The sequence below is a fragment of the Triticum urartu genome, chromosome 2 (genome assembly GCF_003073215.2).
Source record: "Triticum urartu cultivar G1812 chromosome 2, Tu2.1, whole genome shotgun sequence".
Taxonomy (NCBI): domain Eukaryota; kingdom Viridiplantae; phylum Streptophyta; class Magnoliopsida; order Poales; family Poaceae; genus Triticum; species Triticum urartu.
The window spans coordinates 654626832-654649145 of record NC_053023.1 but is presented as its reverse complement, the minus strand read 5'-3'; the positions used below and the strand labels follow the sequence as shown (position 1 = coordinate 654649145).

The window sequence follows — 22314 nt, the reverse complement described above, 5'->3', positions numbered from 1 at the left end:
CCGGAAGGGGTCCGGGCACCCCCGGCATGTATATGGGCTTAATGGGCCAAGGGAGGGACAGACCAGCCCACATGGGGCTGGTGCGTCCCTTTCCCTAGCCAAACAACCCTAGGGAAGAAAAAAGGGGAGGGCTAGCCCCTCCTGCCTTTCCCTCTCATGGGAGAAGGGAAAGGGGAAGCCACCCTCCCCTGCCTTTCCCCCGCTCCTATACATGGCAGGAGGGGGCGCCACCTTGGGAGATAACCCAAGTAGGATTCCTCCTACTTGGGAGCCCCCCTTGGCTCCTCCTCCCTCCCTCCTGGAGGAAATATTCCCAAGAGGCAATAATAAATTTGTTATTTCAAATTTCCTTATATCATGATAAATGTTTATTATTCATGCTAGAATTGTATTAACCAGAAACTTGATACATGTGTGGATACATAGACAAAACATTGTGTCCCTAGTAAGCCTCTACTAGACGAGCTCGTTAATCAAAGATGGTTAAGTTTCCTAACCATAGACGTGTGTTGTCATTTGATGAACAGGATCACATCATTAGGAGAATGATGTGATGGACAAGACCCATCCGTTAGGTTAGCATGTTGATCGTTTAGTTTTATTGATATTGCTTTCTTCATGTTAAATACATATTCCTTCGACTATGAGATTATGCAACTCCCGGATACCGGAGGAATACCTGGTGTGCTATCAAACGTCACAATGTAATTGCGTGACTATAAAGATGCTCTACAGGTATCTCCGAAGGTGTTTGTTGGGTTGGCATAGATCGAGATTAGGATTTGTCACTCCGAGTATCGTAAAGGTATCTCTGGGCCCTCTCGGTAATGCACATCAGCCTTGCAAGCAATGTGACTAATGAGTTAGTTGCGGGATTATGTATTACGGAACGAGTAAAGAGACTTGCCGGTAATGAGATTGAACTAGGTATGAAGATACCGACGATCGAATCTCGGGCAAATAACATACCGATGACAAAGGGAATAACGTATGTTGTCATTACGATACGAGCGGTAAAGATCTTCGTAGAATATGTGGGAACTGGTATGAGCATCCAGGTTCCGCTATTGGTTATTTACCGGAGAGGTGTCTCGGTCATGTCTACATAGTTCTCAAACCCGTAGGGTCCGCACACTTAACGTTTGATGACGATTTTGTATTATATGAGTTATGTGATTTGGTGATCGAATGTTGTTCGGAGTCCCGGATGAGATCACAGACATGACGAGGAGTCTCGAAATGGTCGAGAGGTAAGGATTCATATATAGGAAAATAGTATTCGGACACCAGAAGTGTTCTGGGGGTACCGGGTACGTATCGAGTCACCAGAAGGGGTTCCGGGCAACCCCCGGCAAGGTATATGGTCCTAATGGGCCAAGAGTTGGACAGACCAGCCCCAAAAGGGGCTGGTGCGCCCCCTATTGGCTTAATAGGAGGATAAGGAAAGGAAGGGAAGGGAGAACGAAAGGGGAGGATTCGGCCTCCCCCTTTCCTTCCCCTCCCCCTCTCTTTCCTTCCACCTCCGATGGATATGGAAGGGGGGAGGCCAACTTGGAGGACGCGCCCAAGTAGGATTACTCCTACTTGGGGTGCCCTTGCATCCCCTCTCCCTCTCCCACCTATATATATATATATGTGGGGGGTACCGCTAGAACACACAACATTGGTTCCTAGTCGTGTGCGGCGCCCCCCTCCACAGTTTATGCCTCCGGTCATATTGTCGTAGTGCTTAGACGAAGCCCTGCGCGGATCACTTCACCATCACCGTCACCGCTCCATCGTGCTGACGAAACTCTCCCTCGACACTTTGCTGGATCAAGAGTTCGAGGGACGTCATCGAGCTGAACGTGTGTAGAACTCGGAGGTGTCGTACATTCGGTACTTGATCGGTTGAATCGAGAACACGATCGACTAAATCAACCGCGTTAAACTAACGCTTTCTCTTTCGGTCTACGAGGGTATATGTGGACACACTCTCCCCCTTTCGTTGTTATGCATCTCCTAGATAGATCTTGCGTGATCGTAGGATTTTTTTAAAATTGCATGCTACGTTCCCCAACACCTCCCACCTATATATATGTGGGGCAGGGCGCCTAGCACACACCAGACAATTGCCTAGCCGTGTGTGGTGCCCCCCTCCACCGTTTGCACCCCCGGTCATATTTTCGTAGTGCTTAGGCGAAACCCTGCGGAGATCACTTCACCATCACCATCCCCGCGCCGTCGTGCTGACGGAACTCATCTACTACCTCGATGTCTTGCTTGATCAAGAAGGCGAGGAACGTCACCGAGCTGAACATGTGCAGAACGCGGAGGTGTCGTGCGTTCGGTACTTGATCGGTTGAAGCGCAAAGAGATTCAATTAGATCAACCGCGTTGTGAAACGCTTCCGCTTACGGTCTACCAGGGTACGTAGACACACTCTCATCCTCGTTGTTATGCATCTTCATGGATAGATCATTGCGTGTGCGTAGAAAATTTTTGTTTTCCATGCAACGATTCCCAACACGAAGGGGCAGAAAGGATGATGAAGAACCCCTCTGTGATCGTTTCCTCCTCCGCCAGAGTGCTGGAAAAGGCCTCTAGACTGGATCTCGTGGTTCTGGAACTTGCGGCGGCGAAAAAAGTATTTCGTGGACTCCCTCGTAGGTTTCCTGATTTTTAGAGTATTTATAGAGGCGAAAGTAGGTCAAACGGAAGCTTGTGGGCCCCACTACCCACCAGGGCACTGGCGCGCCCTGGTGCTCAGTGGGCCACTGCTTCATCTTCTCGTGGCCTCCCGAAGCTTCTAGGGTCTCTTATTGCCAGAAAAAAATCTCTGAAAAGTTTCGTGGCATTTGGACTTCACTTGGTATTGATATTCTGCAAAGTTAAAAACAAGCAAAAAAAACAGCAACTGACACTGTGCACTAAGTTAAGAGGTTAGTCCCAAAAAATGATATAAAGTTGCTTGTAAATGTATATAAAACATCCAAGATTGATAATATAATAACATTGGAGACGTATCATTGAAGTGTATTCATATGATTCAGACATATGTTGACGTATAAAATCATGAAGCGTACTCATATGATTCAGACATATGTTGACCTTGATAATTTTCTTCATGTGTTGGATTGCTTAATGGGGGCTTCTCTACCATCCTACTATACTCCTCATCATGTTATTGTACTTGCATTGCAACTAAATTTATGAAATCTCGATATTCATTTTTTTCTTGGCCTTCCATCTTTGTCATCTTCAAGTTCATCATTTTGACAAAATCCTCCATGGAGTAGCCTAATGTTGGTGTATCTTTGAATTCCAGTTCGCTCCAGACATGCCTTTGTTGGTATTCATCATCTTTAGTGACTCCACGGGATTCAAATCAGACTTCCATCCATCTTAGCAATTTGCACTTCAATGTTGCGAGTTGTTTCTTGAAAGTTTTGCACATCATACATTAGACTACCCATTTCCCTAGCCTTTTGACGTAGGCATGAGTTGTGAGCATTAATAAGTTCAATAAAAGAACATTTTTTCTTGGTCTGAGTAATGGTGAATTGCTTTAATGCCTCTTCAAGGCTTTGGCAGTTGTGATTTATATTGCAACCATTGGGAGCACCTTCATGGTTAGCATAGGGACTCTAATAATTACCAGATGACATAGGAACATTTTTTTCATAGGAAGAGCCCCTACATGACAGGTAAAATTCTAGCTAGCATATTCATTAGCTTTATCAAGCATATATGAATGTCCGTTTGATAATCCGTGTTAAACATGCTCCTAGGGGATTTCTAACCGGTCCCTAAGAAATAGTGGAGTATCCGGCCTGGTAAACCCTAGTGGAGTATTTATACTTCACTAAATTTCGGTCGGTTCTAGCCGATCCCCTAAATTTAGTGTAGTAAATGTAAATTTGCATAAATTCGATCTAATTTCAACCGAAACTTGCATCGATAGTCTTTACAACCGAACATTGAACACCAATTTAAACTTAAACTAAACTACACTAAAAACTACTTAAATTCAACGACCGAAGTGGAGGTCGAGCCAATCCTTCCTCGCCAGGCCACCCTCGGTTAGAGCTGGGTCGAGGCCGGTGTCGTCATCGTCATCATCGGGGAAGACGCTCCGCCACTCCTCGACGTCAATCTTCCCTCCTCGCCGCCCTCCTCGTCGTCAGAGATGACGATGCTTCGTCACCATTGACGGCGAATATTGCATGCTTCGCCTCCACGACCTCCCGGTGCTGCCGGCGGATGTTCTCCATGTACCCCTCAACGGCGGCCTTCGCCTCAAGGCGCTCCCGAGCCTCTCGTTCCTCCCACGCCATCCGAGCGCTCAGCACCACTGGCTCCGGCGGGACAAGGCGGACTAGCACCGCCCAGAACGGGAAGTTCAACGGGGCGGTGGGCCCGTGGTACCGGACATGCCACCGATCGTACTCCATGGTCGGGAGCTCGGCCGTGTGGAACGATCCGATCCACCTCCGTTGGTTGGCCTCACGGTCGGTGGTCTTCGCCACCCACGTCCCCCATGAGTGTTGTCGGACGCCGAGGTAGATCCTCGTCGGCGACCGTGGGGGAGGGAGCTCCGGAAAATCCTCGAATCGGCTGGTGGGGGCGAGCGCCGGCTCGAGGATGCGCCGGCGGACGAGGACCCGTGGGCATGGCGGCGCGGATCGACGCTGCGGATCTGCGGCAGGGACCTCCAGCCACCGCGTCCAACCATTGAGAAGGGCGTGGAACTGACACTGTGAGGGGGAGAAGAGAAGACATAGGAGAGGAAGAGAGGGAGAGAAGTTTTACTCGGCCGCCGGCGCATCCTCGAGGCGCCATGCCCACGGGTCTTCTTAGAGGAATAAAAGGGGCCGGTTAGAAATGGGCAATGGCCAAGGGGTCCCGGCAAGAAAAAAAATGGCCAATGGTCAAGGGAGGAATTAGACTGACACAGCGCCGGGTCGTAGCCTGGTAGCTGAGTTGGAACGTGGAACCGGTAAACAGCGTAGGTCGTTGAAAGTTGAAACGGTAGGTAAAGCAAAAGCAACGGCCGGTTTGAGGTTTCTTATTATTTTATAACCGGACTCCACTGTCAGTGGACGGGTCCCTGCACGAAAGACCGTCTCTCCCTCCCGAGTCCAGTCCCCACGGCGGCAACCTCAACGCTGCATAGCCAGCCAAGGGTACGGCTAGGCCGGCCGGCGCGCCCACATGCCAGTGTGAGCACGGTCGCGCTCAGGCAAGGGCTAGCCAAGTACACATGGTGGCGGGCCCGTGGCACAGCTGGAAAGTCGGGTGGGCGGTGGCCTTGGCCGGGAAAAGGCGGTGCCGTCCACGTCAGCATGGATACCACGCACCGGCCTCATCTTGTCGGAACGCCGCCGCCGTCGTCTACTTGCAGTCGCGTAGCCTTTCGGTGGAAGACGTGGAAACAATAAGCACCGATTAACGGCAAGACGGCGAGGAAAAGAACGGGTGGACGGCGGGGAGGGCCCACAGGTGAGCACGGCAGATGTTTTGGACATCGCATGAACCATTGGGTGCTCGATGCTTGACCACACATATAGCTATCTTAAAACGAACAATCAACGATAGATGAGTGCTTGACCGTTCGTTGACGGGATCAGCAGTTGAAAAATAAAAGAAGCGTCTGAAATCTGAACACCATCATCATGGACCGTAGAGCCAGCCAGCCAGCCAGCAGCCGGCCTTGCTTTGGAAGATCCCGTCAAAATCCTGATGTGAAATTGTGACGAACGGTTTGCCAAAAGTCCTCTCACCGGGAAAAAAACGGCACCTCGAGAGAACGGGCATATTCTCACAGACAACCTATACAGCGTGAGTGAGCACGAGACCACCTGGAAAGGCCGACACGCACGCACAAGCGCGCCGCGCCTCAAGAATCTGCAGCTGCCAATTATACATACTTATAGTTAATTAATAACACCAATTCGATCGAGCGTGTAATGATGCTCGCATAATTGCGCCGGTCTCGGGCCTTTTCCATCCCGATCGCGACCACGGATGGACGCCCACAGCCCACATGGACCAACCAACCGAATGATCGATGCCGCCGATCGAGAATGGCCAAATCTGGAGCTTATATCAGACCATTTACAGAGGATCGCAAATCGCCATGCCCATGACAGATCCAACAGTGCCAACATCCTCCCCATACTATATCATGAATTATAATGCTATAGTATCATGGTGCTCGAGGAGGCCGTAGATCTCAACTTGCTATTAGAGAACAAGATCGGGGAACAGTGCAAAGATTCTGAAACGCCGTGAGTCGATGCGGCACAAGGTACAGAGTACAGCTGAATAATTGTACCCCTCCTGAGTGCCAATTAGTGTACTAACCCACATGTGTGGTACTGTCAACTGAAGCAATTCGAGTAGCTACTATATACTTTCTGATGAAAAAAAAAACTTAACGCTAACGATGTGCTGAACTATGGATCTACCCCAGCACTAATTATGTTTTATCACATGGGAGAGCACTGTGAGATCTGAACATTCCAAGAAGCGGACAAAAAGGTTAATCAAGGAAAGGCCCCACGCAATGTAACTAAACAAACATCAACAACTTTCGGACTTGCTTAAGTATGCCATCTCTCTTTGCAAATTGCAACTTTGTGCTCCTGCTTAACCAGGCAGAGACAAGTACACGCAGGCAATGGCAGCGTCAGCGGCTCGGCGTGCCGAAAGAGGTCGCTAGGGTCGGTTTGGACGGCCGATTATTAGCTGCCGCCCGCTGCGCGGCGGGCCCGGCGAAACCAACTAAAGAGAAACCAAAAGCCAAAGCCATCATCATCGTCCTCCTTCAATTTCCTTGCCTTTAATTTGATTGTGTTTGTGGCTGGGCTTGACCGGGCCAGCTCTGGTCTGTGCCTTGCCGTCGCTCAAAATCATTTTTTTTTTCTTTTCTCTTGTATGGTGTGCCAGCCTTGCACACTACTAGTAGTAATGGTAGGAGTACTCCATAATTTTAAGGTGGGCAAACCTTATCAACCTGAAACTTTGGAAAAAATAATCCTGTGGTCCGCTTTAGGATAATGACTTCCATATCTTGCACGTATAATGTTGACACGAAGATTATCTGCGGTGCTTACTTGGCATAAATACGCTTATATCATTGAAATGGTTTGGTGTTAACGCTAGCCCAGTTTTCATTCTGCATTCATGCATCGCCCCCCCTGGTGGATGAAGTCATCAAGAATCTTCTATTTTTTCCAGGGCATCCACATTTGCCCACGGCACGGAAAAGTTCTCCTGTAGAATATTCATGGACTAGGAGAGTCCGGCTTGACATCTCCAGCAAATTAAATAAAGATTGCTCTGGTGAATCCTACCTCCTTTCTGGTTTATTAAGCCTGTATGTAACCATATATTAACAATTTAACCAACAAAGAACAATTTATATATCACAAGAAATATATCATTAGAAACTTCAAATGATGTATTTTTCAGCGGTATAAATTTTGGGATATATTACTTGTGTGGTTAAATTGTCCTAGGGATACATATAGGGCTAATAAACCGGAAAGAGGTAGTATCACAAAAACCTTTTTGGGCATGTATAGTGGTTTGAGAAGACAATTTTCTCTCAATTCATGCGTTGTACAATGAATTGTCACTTGGAATTATGTTTAGTATATAATTTTTTGCCTACCTACATGCTATGTACGATTGAAATAAAATAAAATGTGGTACAGGATATGGCTTTGTAGTCGAAATGGATAAACATGTTATCTAAAGCGCTAAAAGGTTATCTCATAATTAAAATGAGACACACTACTATTTTCTTTTTATTATGCATCGCTCAATATTACAGACATGTGTGCGACTCTTTTCTTCCCCTCTCACGAAGGCGACTTGGGCCAAGTATTCCTCCCCTCGATCTCCATTGACAAGCCCGTGGATTCGCCTCCTATTTGTCTATCTCTCTTGTGACAGGTGGCGAGGAGGGGCATCTCGATGCCTGGACTCCGACTAGTTTATAGGTTATGGTTTTAGTCCTTGCAGGGGTGGCACTCAGGCCGATGGTGGCGCTTCATATTCGAGTCAGTCTTTTGGGATCCGATCCTCCTCGATTTTTCTGTCGGGAACGGATTCAATGGAGCACGGGCATATATTCTTGTCGGCTCCTCGGGGGCGGCGAGGTTAGAGTTTCTCACCTTGCATACAATGCAGCAAAAATGCATGTCATTCAGGCTGTGCAAATCTATTCAAGGGTCCAGCAGCGATGAAATGCGACTCCGTGGATCTGGTCTTTAGGGACACGTGTATGCAATATTCCAACTGTCATCGACAATATCAGGCTGGTCCGGTCTTTGTGAAAAGAAAAAAACTCGACAAATATCTTACGTGTCATCACTAAGAGAAGTTTTGTTGAGAAACACAGTACAAAAAACAGACGTTCACAATACACACAAACACAAATCTTCTTTGTCAAACCCACGGACGCAAAGAGAAAGCTAGCTGGCATAGTACATAGAGAACAAATGTAGGTGCAAAATGCAATGAACTCAATGAACCGCCAAAACAATTGGTTGTACTCGCGTGATCAGGACAAGAGAGAAACACTTGTCGCGGTGGCAAAGCCATGAGGCGCACATGAAAACGATAGCAGGTTCTTGTTTGCGGACGAACGGAGAGATTAGCTTGCAAGGTAGCCCAAAAACCACAAAGACGTGCACGGTGGAAGCACTTTTTAGTTTGGAGGAGTGCATTATCGGTGCACCGAGTTATTGTGAGTTTCTATCAGGGAAAGCGTGATGATAAACACCTCTAGCATCAAAGGAGAATCGGTCCTCCAAAAGGAAACGGCTTTGATGCGGGGATGCGAAAATGACCTGGCGTGGAAACGCAGCTGATCAGTTCTCATTTTTATTTTATTTTTACCGATGGAGCTGCTGACTTGGTGTGCTTCATTTTCATTTTGGTTGGACCCAGGAGTGTGGACGACGGTGAAAAGCGAGAGGAATTTGAATGTGCGTTTCTACACGGGCGGCTAGACTCTTATGGATGTTTGAATGTGCTTGCGACTCTTTGGCCGGTAAATAAGGTAGATTAATACCCGCAAAAATAAAAAATAAAAAATAAGGTAGATTAAGAAAAGGTGGCGAAGATTTCTCAAAACTGTATCAGGGGGATCTCGTTGCAAAATTCCCTCCCTCCCGAGAACGCCGCCCGCAAGGCCCCAACACGCGCAGGCTGTTGCGCGCGGAGTGTCGTCCCGGTAATCCTGCCGCCCACGGGTTGATCCCCTCTCGTCCACCGACGCGCGGGGCCAGGCAGTCCGGGGCCCACCGGGCAGCGAGCGCGAGGGAGGTGAGCGCACGGGGTCGGTGAGGCTAGCAACCCCCGCCGGCTTTATTGGCGGGGCCCAGGCCAACTCAGCGGCACGCATGCGGCAGATATAAACCCCTCCACGAAGGAGCAAATACAACGCACTTCCCCAAAACCCCGACCAAATTAAAAAAGATTCTCTCCCCCCTCTCACTGCTCCAATCTCCCCCCCTCTCTCGAACTTCCTCGCTGATTTGGCCGCGGCGTCTGCTCCGCGGCCGCCTGATACGGCCGCCGGAAAAGGCAGAGACGGGCGAGGATCTCGGCCGCCGGGAGCTTCCGTCGGCCACCCGATCCGAGGTGAGCTCCTGTTCATTCTGGTTAACTAGCGAGCGTAATTTTTCCGGTGTTTGTTCTCTCTGTTTTTTTTTTCTTTTTTCTTTTTGAATCTGATCGCGTCTGTCGAGTGACGGCCCGTCGGCGATCCGCTGGTTCTCGGCGGGAGGGGAGGCACTGGTTACGCCATTTGATCCGACCTCCACCTCTGGAGCGGCGCCTTCCGTCGTCTGAACTGAGTCGCCGCCCGCGGAGTGGATTGGGCGAGTTTTTTTTTTTCTTAAATTATCGCTCCGATTCTGCCGCCTCCGGCTGCTCCGCTGCCCGCCTCTGCTTTCGCCATTTCGGTCGGCTCCCGCACACGATTTCGCTCGGAGCCAGCCGCCCGTCTGCTCGCGGCGGGGCGGAGGGTGGTGGGTTTGTTGCTGTGGATGAGGACCGTGCTGTTTCGATCAGGCTGTGGGCGTCCGATCGATCGGGATTTTTTTTTGACTTTGAGGTGCTGCGGATGGCACGTCCCTGCTCGGGGTAGGAGGAGGGGGCGGCGACCGTGGGAGGGAGGGCTGGTTGGTGGGCACCAATTGTCGTTTTTGTCTTTTGCCTTTTTCTGGCTCGGTTGCTGGACTATTTGGTGGATATTGCGTTCGGTAGGCTGGGAGCCGCTTGTTCTGCAAAATTCAGTGTGAGCTCGGATCAGAGTTTTGGGAGAGAAAAAAAATATATACTTAGACGGCCACTTGTTGATCGATCGGATCGGATCCTTGTGCGTGTAGCATAATTCTGGTCCTGATTGGCCTTGTGTGGAGTTGGTACTGCCTTTGACTGGTAGGTGGTAGGCTATGTATACAGGAAGAGAAGATCATGAAATTCTTTACGATATCATTGTGTTTGCTTTTGCCAAAATAACAACGAATAGTTGGATCCGAGCTGTCGCCTTTCCTCTGTGTCCAGTCTGTAGTGAAGTAGTCTGTACACAAAATCAATTGTTTACTTTACCCCCACTCAGCCTGTTTTTGGGAGACTGTTGCACCCTTTTTGGCTCGCGTTGATTGGATCCCATTTGTGGGTTACATCATCATTACACATTATCTTGATGCCTGTATACTCATTGATGATGTGAGTATTTGATGCCACTATTTTCTTGTTGTGAATGGCAGAAACGAATACTAAGCTAGTGGCCCGAGATGGAAGCAGAACAGGCGGCGCAAGTAAGCTCTGGGGAGACGACCAGTCTTAAGTCGCCTGATACGATTCTGGTAAGGAGAACATTCATCCATGAAGTCTAGTGCATGTTCGAGATTCCAGCGTACTTACAGAAATGAGTAATGTGTGCATATCTTGTTACTTTCTTAATATGTTTTATTCATGCTCAGTTTTGTTATTTGGCGTCCAATACTTCTTGATGCCAAAAAAGATAAGAAAAAGTGTAGTTTCTGAGCATGTTTTGGCTGGGTGACTGAAATATATTGTTGTCTTCAGTACTTTAGTCATTTGTCAATTCATACATTGGTCACTGCTAGTACTTGAATATCATTCATTTGAATATGCCATTTTCTGTAATGAAAACGGGGGCCAAGTGACCCCTTTCATAAAAAGAAACATTTGAATATGTAGAATCTGTGGTCGATGATAATTGGCAGGCACGAAAAAACATTTATGTTTTACTATACTATCACATTTAGTATTGAGAATTGTTGTGTGGTGTCAATGATCAGCATAACTTTCAGACCAATGTTCTAAATTTTTGCATCTACTGCATTGAAAAAAATGTGGAGTGTGGAGAATAGAAAAATCTCGATGAAAACAAATGCTTGAAGTCTCAAGATTAATAGAATCTCATGGTTGCAATAGTACTTTTCTTTCAATGAGGACTTTATTTTTCAATGATGACTTGGTTATTATTAGATTTGAAATTCCAAATATGCCAATGTATTCTGACAATGCCAATGTCTTAGGTACACGATGACAAAGAAAAATTAGTAAACGGGAATTCGAATCTGCATGTGAAGGAAACACCCAATGATGATGATGATGGAACAGGATCCGATGGTTTTGAGCTGGTAGATGATGTCTCACCTTTGACAAAGGCAAGTCCCAAAGAGGATGAAAAAACTTCAGAATCTGCCACCTTGAACCAAGAAACAGAAAGACTGAAAGTACTATCAATGCGCATTGAAGAGCTTGAATCTGAAAAGGAAAAATTGATGAAGGACATGACAGAAGCAGAAAATAAGCAGACAGTGCAATACAATTCCCTACAAGAAGCACAGAGGTCTCTCACTGAGAAGGATAAAGAGCTGGCTGATGCAACACAATCACTGAGCGAGCTGGGGTCTGAGCTTGAAATCTCGAAACAGAGGATTCAAGAAATTGAGGCTGAGTTAAGTTCATCAGCTGATAAGCTCCACAAACTTGAAGAGCTGAAGGATGAAAGGAGCTTGCATGCTGCACAGGAGGCGAAAAGGGCTGCGGAACTTGATAAGATGCTGGAAATGGCTCAGTTGAACATGAAAGAGATGGAAAACCAGATTAACAATCTTCAGGAAGAGATAAAGGGACATCAGGATAAGGCTGTTGACCATCAGCAAGTAGAAGAATCACTGAATACCACAATGTCACAATTCAAGATGGTGCAAGAAGCACTTGAACTGTCAAAATCACAAGTGGATGATTTGGAGCAGAAGCTTGCCTCGCAGGATGCTGACATCAGTAAGCTCACTGAAGAGTTGAGTCTCCATTGTTCATCTGAAGAATCTTTGAAGGAAAAGAGCCTTAAACTAGAGACTGAACTTGCCACCGTGAATGAAGAGTTACAAGCGAAGCTTCTGAGTTTGCAAGAAATGGAGATAAAACTGGAAGAGCATGTGAAGGAAAAAGAGACAAGTGAAGCTACATTGGAGAAGCAACAGTCGCAGATACTCAACCTGCAGTCTGGGCTCGATGAATTAAAGGATGAACATGAAACTCTCAAAGGGACTCTAGTTGACGCTGAATCAAAACTATCAGAGAGAGACTCCATGCTACGTCAGGCTGAAGAGGAGCATGCTAAAGCACAGTTGCTCCTGTCAGAAGCATTGTCGCATAAAGAAGAACTGGAGGTAAATCTGAAATCTATCAATGAGCAGCATGGTGAGTCCAAAGCTGTTGCTGAAGATGCAAACGGGAAGATTCTTGAACTTGAAGCACAGATTCAGGCACTACATGCAGCTGAAGAGGCTTTGAAGTCGCATCTGGAAGAGGCTAGCATGAATGTGAAAGTTGCGGAGAAGAAATGCTCTGATCTTGAGCAACGGCTCAGTGAATCTGAGAGTAAATTAGCCACTTCAAGTGAACAAGTAAAGTTGCTGGAAGAGCAGGTCCAACAAGAAGCAGCTTCTTCAGCAGAAAAAGAAAAGCAGTTTGAAGAAGCAGTGAACAATGCAGAGGCATACAAGGAGAAGATGAATGAATTGCAATCTTCTCTGGATTCCTCGGCATCTAAAACTCTTCTACTTGAAGAAGAAGTCAAGGATCTGACTGACAGATTCTCACAGCATCAAGAACAAGCTCATTCCGTTCACGAAAGAAGTATTGAACTGGCGAGTTTGCTTCATACATCAAAGTCTGATGCTGATGGTGCACACTCCCGAAGACAGGAGCTGGAGCAGGAACTTGAAGCCACACAAGCGAAGTTCAAGGAGGTTGAAGCAGAACTAGAACAGTACAGAAGCAAGGTTTCCCACCTTTCCGATGATCTAGAAGCTTACCAGACAAAATCAGCTAGTCTTGAAGCTGTGATGGAAGCTGCAAGTGGAAAGGAGAAAGATCTTATGGACTCACTGATTCAAATCACCGAAGAAAAGAAGAAACTTGAGGAGCTAACAGCAGAGTATGAAGTAAAACTTCAAGAACAGTTGCAGGAAAAGCAAGTTATCGAAGAGAGGGTGCAGAGTCAAGAATTGAAGGTGCTTGATTTAGAAGAATTGTTGGCAAAACTGACAGAAGAAAAAGAAAGTGGCGAGAACACCATTGCTGATCTTAACCTGCAACTGTCCAATAAGAATGACATGTGCATGCAGTTGGAGTCCCAGTTAAGCGAGGTTGGGGATGATCATAGCAAAACAAGGTCACTTCTCTCTGATGCACACTCGCACAAAGAGGAGCTAGAACTGAATTTGAAATCTCTTAGTGATCTTCACACTGAATCCAAAACAGCTGCAGAGTCTGCAATGCAGAGGACCGCAGAGCTTGAAACTCAAGTTCAGGAATTAAGTGCTGCTGAAGAAGGTCTGAAGTTGCAGCTTACTGAGTTTGAGTCAAAGCTAGCATCTGCCGAGAAGAAGAGCACAGATCTTGAGCAAGAGCTTAAAGACGTGACAGATGAATGCAATGGTTTCCGTGTGAAGGTTGATGAACTTTCTGGGGAAGTTGAAGCATACAAGGAGAAATCAGCAAGTCTCGAGGCTTTATTAGCAGAAGCAAACCAAAAAGAGGATGAGTTGTCAGGGAAGTTGGCTCAAGCTAATGAGGAGAAGGAGAAGTATGAAGAATTGTCAAACAAGGCCACCACAGCGCATTTGGAAGCCGAGAAGCAGGTCCAGACTTTACAGGCTGATCTAGAATCTGCCCGGGGTAAAATGGAAGAGGTGGAGAATGATCTTCAGGCACTGGGTGTTAGAGAAAGCTCAGTACTTGACAAGCTTAAATCTGCAGAGGAGCAGCTTGAGCACAGTGGGAGGGCACTAGAACATGCCACTTCCAAGAAAATTGATCTGGAATCTCTGTACCAGTCTTTACTTGAAGATACAGAGAAGAAGCTCCAGCAAGTAGGGGACAACTTGAGTCAGAAGGAGACGGATTGTCAGCAACTGTCTGAAAAGTTGAAGTTGGCCGAGGAACAAGTGGCATCTTATGAAGCAAAAGCAGCTGGTGCCACTGAAGAGGTGGAATCCATGAAGGTGGAGCTCGAAGCCTTTGAAAATGAGATCGCTACTCATGAGACCACCATTGAGGAAATCAAGACCAAGCTCTCCAGTGCTGAGTCAAAGGCTGAAGAGGCATTGGCTGAGAGCACAGCCATGGGTGCAGCAAATCAGGCTCTGAAAGATGAACTTGATGCTAAGCTAGCCGTGCTTCATGAACTGCAAGAGCAGTTTAACTCTACTCATGCTGAAAAAGAAGATGTTGTTACAAAGCTAGCTGAGCATGGAAGAACGATAGAACATTTGACTGAGGTACACAGTAGAGGCTTAGAACTTCAATCTGCAGCTGAATCAAAGAATGCAGAAGTTGAAGCTCAAATGCGTGAAGCTCATGAGACAATAGCACAGAAAGATTCGGAAATTAAAGATTTGAATGAGAGGCTGATTGCAGTTCAGTCTGAGACTGAAAGTTTGATGCATGTGAATGAAGCCTTGAAGCAGGAAATCAGTGCTAAGCTGGTCATAGTTGATGAGCTGCAGGAGAAATTTGTGTCTGCGAGTTCTGAGAAAGAAGAAGCTGCAGAGAAGCTGGCTGTTCATGAGGAAACAATAAAACATTTGACAGAAGAGCTTTCAAAGGGCTTGGAGCTCCAGTCTGCTGCTGAATCGAGGTATGCGGAAATTGAGAGTCAACTGCACGAAGCTCTTGAGACAATTGCAAATAAAGAAGCTGAAGTTACAGACCTCAAGGAAAAGCTGGTTTCTCTTGAAGCTGAGAATGGAAAACTGGCTGATAAGAATGAGCACCTAGAAGGGGAAGTGTTTGCTAAGGTGGCCATGTATGATGAGTTACAGGAACGGTTTAGTGCTACTCATGCTGAAAAGGAAGAAGCTGTAGAGAAGCTAGCTGCTCATGAGGGAACAATCACAAACCTGACAGAGGTGCACACAAGAAACTTGGAACTCCACTCTGCAGCTGAATCAAAGATTGGTGAAACTGAAGCTAAATTGCATGAAGCCCTCGAGACAATAACCCAGAAAGAAGCTGAAGTTAAAGACTTGAGCAAGAAGCTGGATGCTCTTGAGATTGAGTTGGGATATTATGAAGAGCAGGCAACGGAAGCTGCTGCCAATGAAGAAAATCATAAGGTTAAATTTGATGAAGTTGTGCACAAACTTAAGAGCCTAGAAGTACAACTTGCAGAAACACAAAACAAGGTTGAACTTTTCCAGACAGAGAAAGAAAACTTGATTACTGCAAATAGTAGTTTGAATGAGGAATTGGAAGTACATCAGAACAAGCTGAATGAATTACAGATGACACTTGCTGCTGCAGTAGCAGAAAAGCAGGGGGTGTCGGAAGAGATTCATTCATTGCGAAAAACACTCGATGGCATGATTCAACGCAAGGAAGAGCTCGAAAGCCAGGTGATTAAGAGTTCTATTTTTGTTGTTCTCGGCTTACTGCTGCTTACCCGTCTTCACTTCCATATATTTCTTATACCATTACATAGCTCTTACCAAGATGAAACATTTTCAGGTATCTTCTACTCTGGAAGAGCAGGAAGAACTGGCGAGCAAGTACCAAAGCACACTGGAAGAGAAGCAGATGTTAAATGATAAATATGAAACTGTAAAGCGGGAGCTTGATGAAGCTGTAGCCAAATTGGAGGAGCAAATGAATTTGGAGAAGTCTGAAAAAGAATTGCATATTTCAAAACTTGAGAGACAAATTACAGTGTCTGAGCTAAAATACATGGAGGAGGTATCTTGTTATTTATCTCCCTCTAAACTATTTTGGCTACATTTTATTGACCAAGCTTTACATTAGGGCAATTGGTCCTACTTTCGAAGTACTATCTGTATAATTTTTCAAATATTTTCAGATCCAGACCATGCAAGTTGAAACAACTGAAAAGAATGAAGCACTTACAAGCAAGATGCAGGAGCATGCAAACTTAGTCCATGAAAAAGATCAGTTGGAGCAACAATTGCTGGAAGTTAGGAAGGAACTGGAGGCTGCTTACCGTACCATAGCTAACCAGGTAAATTGGCGTCATAACTATTTTCCTAATAAAACAGTTTTTTACTGTCAAGCATGCTAAATACAAAGGAATTGCTGGATCCATCATTTTCTTACTGTCAACCCTATCTGCTCAACTGGTACCATCAGAAATTGATGGCAGATAGGCAGTTGCCTCTGTGTATGGCCATGTTGTTGACATATAGTGAAGTTGTTGACTTAATTGATTCCAAATAATTTGACACTTCTTTTTCAAAATTTGGTTGTTGCTTGAATTAATCTTGACATGAAAAACCTTTGTTTTGGCAGGAAGAGCAAGCTTCAGTGAGGGAGATAAAGTGGGATGCGTTTAAGACGTATTCAACGGATCAACTAGAAGCTGCACAAAAACATGCTGCAGAGCTGGAAGTACAAGTATCAGCTCTTAATCAACAGCTGCAAGAAGCTGAGATCCATTACGAGAACAAGGTTTGATTTGATCTGAGTATGCATTTGGTGCTATAATACTAGTTCGCCTGTTACATGCGAAGGGTGTTATGGATCCAAGATCAAGGGCAGCATGATAAAATCCATTTGTTATTTGCCTTCAAATCCTTAAATGTTGAAGCCTGCTTTGTTCTGGGGCATCTGGCTTATTGCTCGGCTTTCTCTCATTGAGAACAGAAGCATCATGATTGAAGGCTTGCATGATAATGGAATGAGGGAACATGAATAGGAAATGCATTGCCTCGCACGATTACAGAACTTGCTTAAATTAGCACAAATAGCCTTTTCAATCTTTGTAGTAGTCAAACTTGCAGATTCTTGATGATAAAAAGCTGATAGATTCACACAATACCCCCATACTTCACATTAGAAAATTTGCTTCGCCATTGGACTTCTAGTCCTCCTGCTGCTTTGACAATTTATAGACAGTTTATAAGTATATATCTACAATTTTTTTTCTCATGTATTGATTTATGCGGGTTTTTTTCAGGTTGCAGAGGAGAGTGAGAAACTCGCTCTGGTCAATACACAGCTCAACAAGCTGACCCAAAATGTGAGCAAGAGTGCTGAAATGGAGAAGAAGGTACAGGACCTTGAGCAGAAGTTGCAGCTTGCTTATTCCAAATCTGAAGAACAGGCAAGCAAACGGGAAAAAAGATGCTCTGAAATATCTTGAGTACCCTGATCAGTAGTTATCAGCAATTAACAACAATCATCTTTTTTGCAGGCAAAGGATGCAGTGGCATCAACGAGATCCCGAGAATTCAGCCTGGACTCGTTGGCACCGCAAAACAAACAGCGCGACATATCTCAGGCTCCTAGCACGGCCTCTGCGAACCCGGCGCAGCAACAACTGCGGGAGCCCTCCGGCATCATGGCCTTCAAGTTCATCCTGGGCGTCGCCCTGCTGTCCGTGGTCATCGGCATGTTCCTCGGAAGGCGATACTAGTGCCGCTCTTGTGAAGTTCCTGCTGGTGCCCTATGGGAAAATCCCATTGTGAACAGCTAAAAACTGTTGCTTCCCATGAACCTGAACTACTACTCTAGCTGAACAGCGCATAGCTTGCTTGGTTTGGTGGATTGCAATTGAACGGACTGATGGCTTTCAGGGAGAAAGTCAGGGATCCGGAAGCTTCTTATTGGCGAGTTCTCCCTATAGTTTTTCTTTTGGGTTAAGGGGGGTGGGAATTTGATTTTTGTTCATTCCTAGTTTCCTACCCTTGGCATGCATAAGGCCATATGCATGCAATTTGGTGTTTGCTGTCGGTGGGCTTGTATCTACATCTCCCTCCCTCTCTCTCTGTAAAAAGGAAGTCCGTCAGAAATATTAATTTGTTCATATGGTCGAGTATATGCTGTGTCATATGCTGTAGAATCGCTCCAGTGTTTTTGATCTATATATATCTGGGTTGTTGGTTGGCAAGAAGTGGCTCGTTTATCCACTGTATTTTCAGATGGGTTTATCCACTCGTTTATTTGCTCGTTTGATCAGATGGGTTTCAGCCCCTACCATTCATTACTTTCTTGCCATATGATACGGGCCACTCGTTTATTTACCGTATCTGTAACCGCATGCGGGGTGATGTATTTGCAGATTCTGCTTCAGTGGCATTTGGAGGCCATATGAATGTATGATACGGGCGAATGGATCTGGTCATACAGGTGAAAGCGCCCAGGCCACAAGCGAGAAGCGACCCAGCATGCATGCTTTCCAAGTTTCCATGTGGAGAAAGTCCAAAACAAAGTTAAGCTTGTAGACGAAAGCTAAATCGAATCCTGAATTTGTAATCCCGAAAATCAGCATACCGAATTTTCTGATCCCGCTCTATTTTTAACCTTCATGGCGTTTAGCTGGTATTTGTTGATGTGGCAAGTCAAATACTAGGATCATTGACCGGCTGGCTGGACATTAGCGCAGTCGCTCGCGCTGCTCTGATGTTTCCTTTTTCTTTTTTCTTTTTGTTTCTTTGTTTTTTCATTTTCGTAATGATAATAAAAAATTAATATTTGTAATGACATTTTTTTAACAACACAAAGTCACTTGTCTTGTATAACGGGCGACGAAAAAACAAAAAAAATACACTAACCAGAGTACTTTACATGACTCAATTTTGGGATCTTGCACTGTGAGCGCCCGCAATTAGCCAGTCACTCTGAAGGCTGCTCGTGACTATAGATGCTGCGACCTCAATAAGAACAGACAGGAGCATTCATGTATGTAAACACTTCAAAAAAAAAGAAAAAATCGACGCCGCTGCCCTAGTTCCACGTCGCCGCTGTACAAGCTCGCCGGCTGCGTGCGTGCTAGGGCGTGTTTGGTTGCCGTTGTCAACACTTCCTGCATCGCATGCACTTCTCAACCCAGCCTGGTTGAGCAAAAACAGGCCCTAATACGCCATATGCAACTTGATTGGTTGCATGCATCCCTAATCCCTGCATTAGGTAATACGCAAGTGCATTTTGTTTGGTTGGCTGCATTGGTCCTAGCGGCACATGAACACGGCGTTTGGTTGCATACGGCGTACATGTTGTGCTTACCTTGTACCCTAATTGGTGAGCTTACCCACAATGATCACACCTAGCACACCAACGCCACAACACAGGAATGGTGACGAACTGGGCGAAGATGATGAAGTTCTTCAGCTTCAGGCCGAACTGACGATCCACCTTAGCAGCTTCCATTTTGACAGCTCCAACCTTGGCACTATCGACACTGCTGCCTCCGTGCTTTCGCACCCAGGCGGAGTAAGCTTGTTCTGCTGCCTGCTTAGTCTTGAACCCTCTATAGTTGCTGTTGCTATACGATGCCACTTGTGCATTGGCTTCTTCCCATGAACTATAAACCCCCGGAACCTCACCAATGAACACAGCATACCACTTGCCCTAGCAATGCACAAGAGCAAGAGTTGAAGCAGCAAATCAATGGAGCACACAAGTAGCAAGCAAAGTAGTACACAAACAACAATGGAGCAGAAGAGAAGAAGTAAATCATGCATGATCATATGGCATAGCAAGTTCTTCCTAGCACTACATTGGTGTTAACCTACCATCACATCCAAAAGAGGGTGTCGTCCTACCACCGCAAGTTCACCGTCACCGTGAGGGGTTAGTATATACCACCTCACCAAAATATACAGACCATCAAATAGTTTTTGAGCCCTAGCTACACAAAATGTACGTCGTCATCGTCATCGTCGTCGCCACCACCATCGCCGTCGGGGATCATGCACGCTCACAGGTAGCACTACTCTAGTAGTAGTGCTTGCCCAGCCAGCTCCTGAGCCACAGCACCCTGTGAGCGTTGACCATGGCAATGAACCCAACAGGCCTTGTTGTCAAGCAGGTGGCTGAGAACTGCCATGAGAGCCTCGTCGCTGAAGCCACCCTGGGTCATGACAGCGCCATACAGGTCAGGGTGGACGTCGAGGGGCTTGCACTCCCTGATGGTTGTTGCCACCTCCTTCACCGCCTCAGTCATGCTGCAGAAGACATTGATCTCCTCCTCCATCAGGCCTCCTCTCTTCCTCTTCCTATCAACGGGGTCAAATGGCTTGTCGAAGGGCTTCTCAGCGGGCTTGTCAGGGCCATCAAGGATCTCGACGTCCGGGGTCCCAGGGAAGTCAGGCATGGGAGAACCAAGAGGCTCCCCCGAGCCCATGGCATGCTTCCCAGTTGCCAGCTCGAAGGAGAAGATGTGCTGCATCTGGTTGTAGTTCTGGATGGGTGTGTTGAGGAACTCAACGTCCCTTGGGTGGTCCTAAGAATGAAACACAAGTGTTGTTAGTTGCGATTAGGAGTAGGCAATGGTGGACAGTATGAAAAGGAAGAGGGCTGTGAGCTAACCGCGACATGGCCGGCGTAGTGCTCTGCCTCCAGAACTATGGAGCAAGTGTTCTCATTCCATGAGGCGCCACTAAGGTCTCTCAGCTTGGACACTTGGATCCATCGACTTCTCCACTTCCTCAGGTGGTTGTACACCTGGGTGGCAGACACCTCTTGCCCACAGAACTCGAACACCTGCTTTGCAACGGTGTTCAAGTGCACCTCCTTGAAGCCCTTGTCAGTCCTAACTCCACTAGAGATGAGCTCACACATCTTGTTCAACACGAACGTGGACATGAACGGCTGCCACTTCATGTTGTTCGACCTACTATCCTTCTTTGCCTTTGCTGCTGCTAGCTTGAGTGCAGCGGCAGCAGCAGTAGTTGGCTCAAGGAGCACTACTGGCACATAGAGGGAATCAGACTCGAACACCTCTGAATCAGGTGCCATCCGGGCCATAGGCTGCGAGTCCTCGACAAACGATGGAGCAAACTGGCTGTCGGACACGACAAGGGCCTGACTAAGATCTTGCGTCTGCGTGGTCATGTCCTACAATCGTAGCACACATTGACAGTGAGCATAGCACACAACATTCTGGACAATCCATGAAAGCAGGAGCATACATGTACATGGTTCATCACTATCATAGCAAGCACATGCTTCGTCACTATCATACTAAGCATACATGTACATGGTTCATCACTATCATAGCAAGCACATGACCACCAATAGCTACAAATCACATATCTGAGCATGATTCAACACAAGCACAAAGTTCAACTTCAAACTCTACTACTAATCTAGCCTACCACATGCTTGAACATCTGGCCCTACCACAAATTGTAACCGCAGCATAGCAACCAACCATATCAGCTCACATATCAGACCACTAATCAACCATGCATCTAGATCAAACCCTAACTGCAGCTCAGATCTAGCTAGAAGGAACAAAGAGAAAGGGGGACTGAACCCACAGAGGCCATGGCTGCAGCTTGAGGACGAGGGGGGACGGTGGTGGAAGATGAATGCCGGCCGGTGAAGTAGCTCCGACGCCATGGACAGCCGGCCGATGAAGATCCGCCACTTACCTGCTCGTCGATGCCGATGCGCATTGGCGGGAAAGCGCGAACGGAGGAAGAATGGTGGCGGGAGTTGGGGCGACGAGGGAGGGGCTAAATAGGGGGTGGAGCGGCGGGAGGTGAGCCGAAATCCTCCGCCGATTTTTCTGCGACGCGGGCGAGCTCGCGCCATCTCCCCTGCTCGCACGAGGGGAGAAGCGCGTCGCCCTCCCCTGCCTCGCCCTGGCCAGGCTCGCAAGCTACTGCTGATTCGTGCGTTGCCCCTGGGCCAGGCCTGGACGTGCTTTAAGCTTCGTGCGATGCGGGCCGCACAGTGAATGCAGGAAATCAAATGCCAAATTCTTCCCGCCCGGGCCAGGCTGGGCCTCATGCGGGCAACCAAACACGTCCC

At 46.8% G+C, this 22314-nt stretch overlaps 2 protein-coding genes across 3 annotated transcripts; one reads left to right on the top strand and one right to left on the bottom strand.

The window, feature by feature from the left end:
• The first annotated feature begins 9424 nt into the window (after nt 1–9424).
• LOC125539466 (myosin-2 heavy chain-like) lies at nt 9425–18373 on the top strand. Of its 2 annotated transcripts, none has more exons than XM_048702924.1 (8): nt 9425–9636; nt 10770–10868; nt 11568–15941; nt 16054–16278; nt 16400–16558; nt 16846–17004; nt 17513–17605; nt 17750–18373. In XM_048702924.1, the coding sequence occupies exons 2-8, from the start codon at nt 10797–10799 to the stop codon at nt 17969–17971; spliced, it is 5304 nt and encodes a 1767-aa protein (XP_048558881.1). In that variant the 5' UTR covers nt 9425–9636; nt 10770–10796; the 3' UTR covers nt 17972–18373. The 2 variants fall into 2 exon arrangements, with proteins under 2 accessions (XP_048558881.1, XP_048558880.1); XM_048702923.1 differs by having other exon boundaries at nt 17513–17659.
• Nucleotides 18374–19581: 1208 nt separating this feature from the next.
• Nucleotides 19582–21956, bottom strand: LOC125537689. Its single transcript, XM_048701015.1, has 4 exons — nt 21933–21956; nt 20866–21393; nt 20342–20779; nt 19582–19905 (listed from the first exon to the last, which is right to left on the bottom strand). The coding sequence occupies exons 1-4, from the start codon at nt 21954–21956 to the stop codon at nt 19582–19584; spliced, it is 1314 nt and encodes a 437-aa protein (XP_048556972.1).
• Between the last annotated feature and the right edge of the window lie 358 nt (nt 21957–22314).

What these genes read in the sequence shown, in the direction of transcription:
- LOC125539466 (XM_048702923.1), top strand. Translation starts at nt 10,797, where the DNA reads ATGGAAGCAGAACAGGCGGCGCAAGTAAGCTCTGGGGAGACGACCAGT. An exon ending in ACCGTACCATAGCTAACCAG is followed by an intron (nt 16,559 to 16,845) that starts GTAAATTGGCGT and finishes TTGTTTTGGCAG; the next exon opens with GAAGAGCAAGCTTCAGTGAG. An exon ending in AGATCCATTACGAGAACAAG is followed by an intron (nt 17,005 to 17,512) that starts GTTTGATTTGAT and finishes GGTTTTTTTCAG; the next exon opens with GTTGCAGAGGAGAGTGAGAA.
- LOC125537689 (XM_048701015.1), bottom strand. Translation starts at nt 21,956, where the DNA reads ATGCGCATCGGCATCGACGAGCAG. An exon ending in ACTACGCCGGCCATGTCGCG is followed by an intron (nt 20,780 to 20,865) that starts GTTAGCTCACAG and finishes TTTCATTCTTAG; the next exon opens with GACCACCCAAGGGACGTTGA. An exon ending in TTGACAACAAGGCCTGTTGG is followed by an intron (nt 19,906 to 20,341) that starts GTTCATTGCCAT and finishes GTGCATTGCTAG; the next exon opens with GGCAAGTGGTATGCTGTGTT.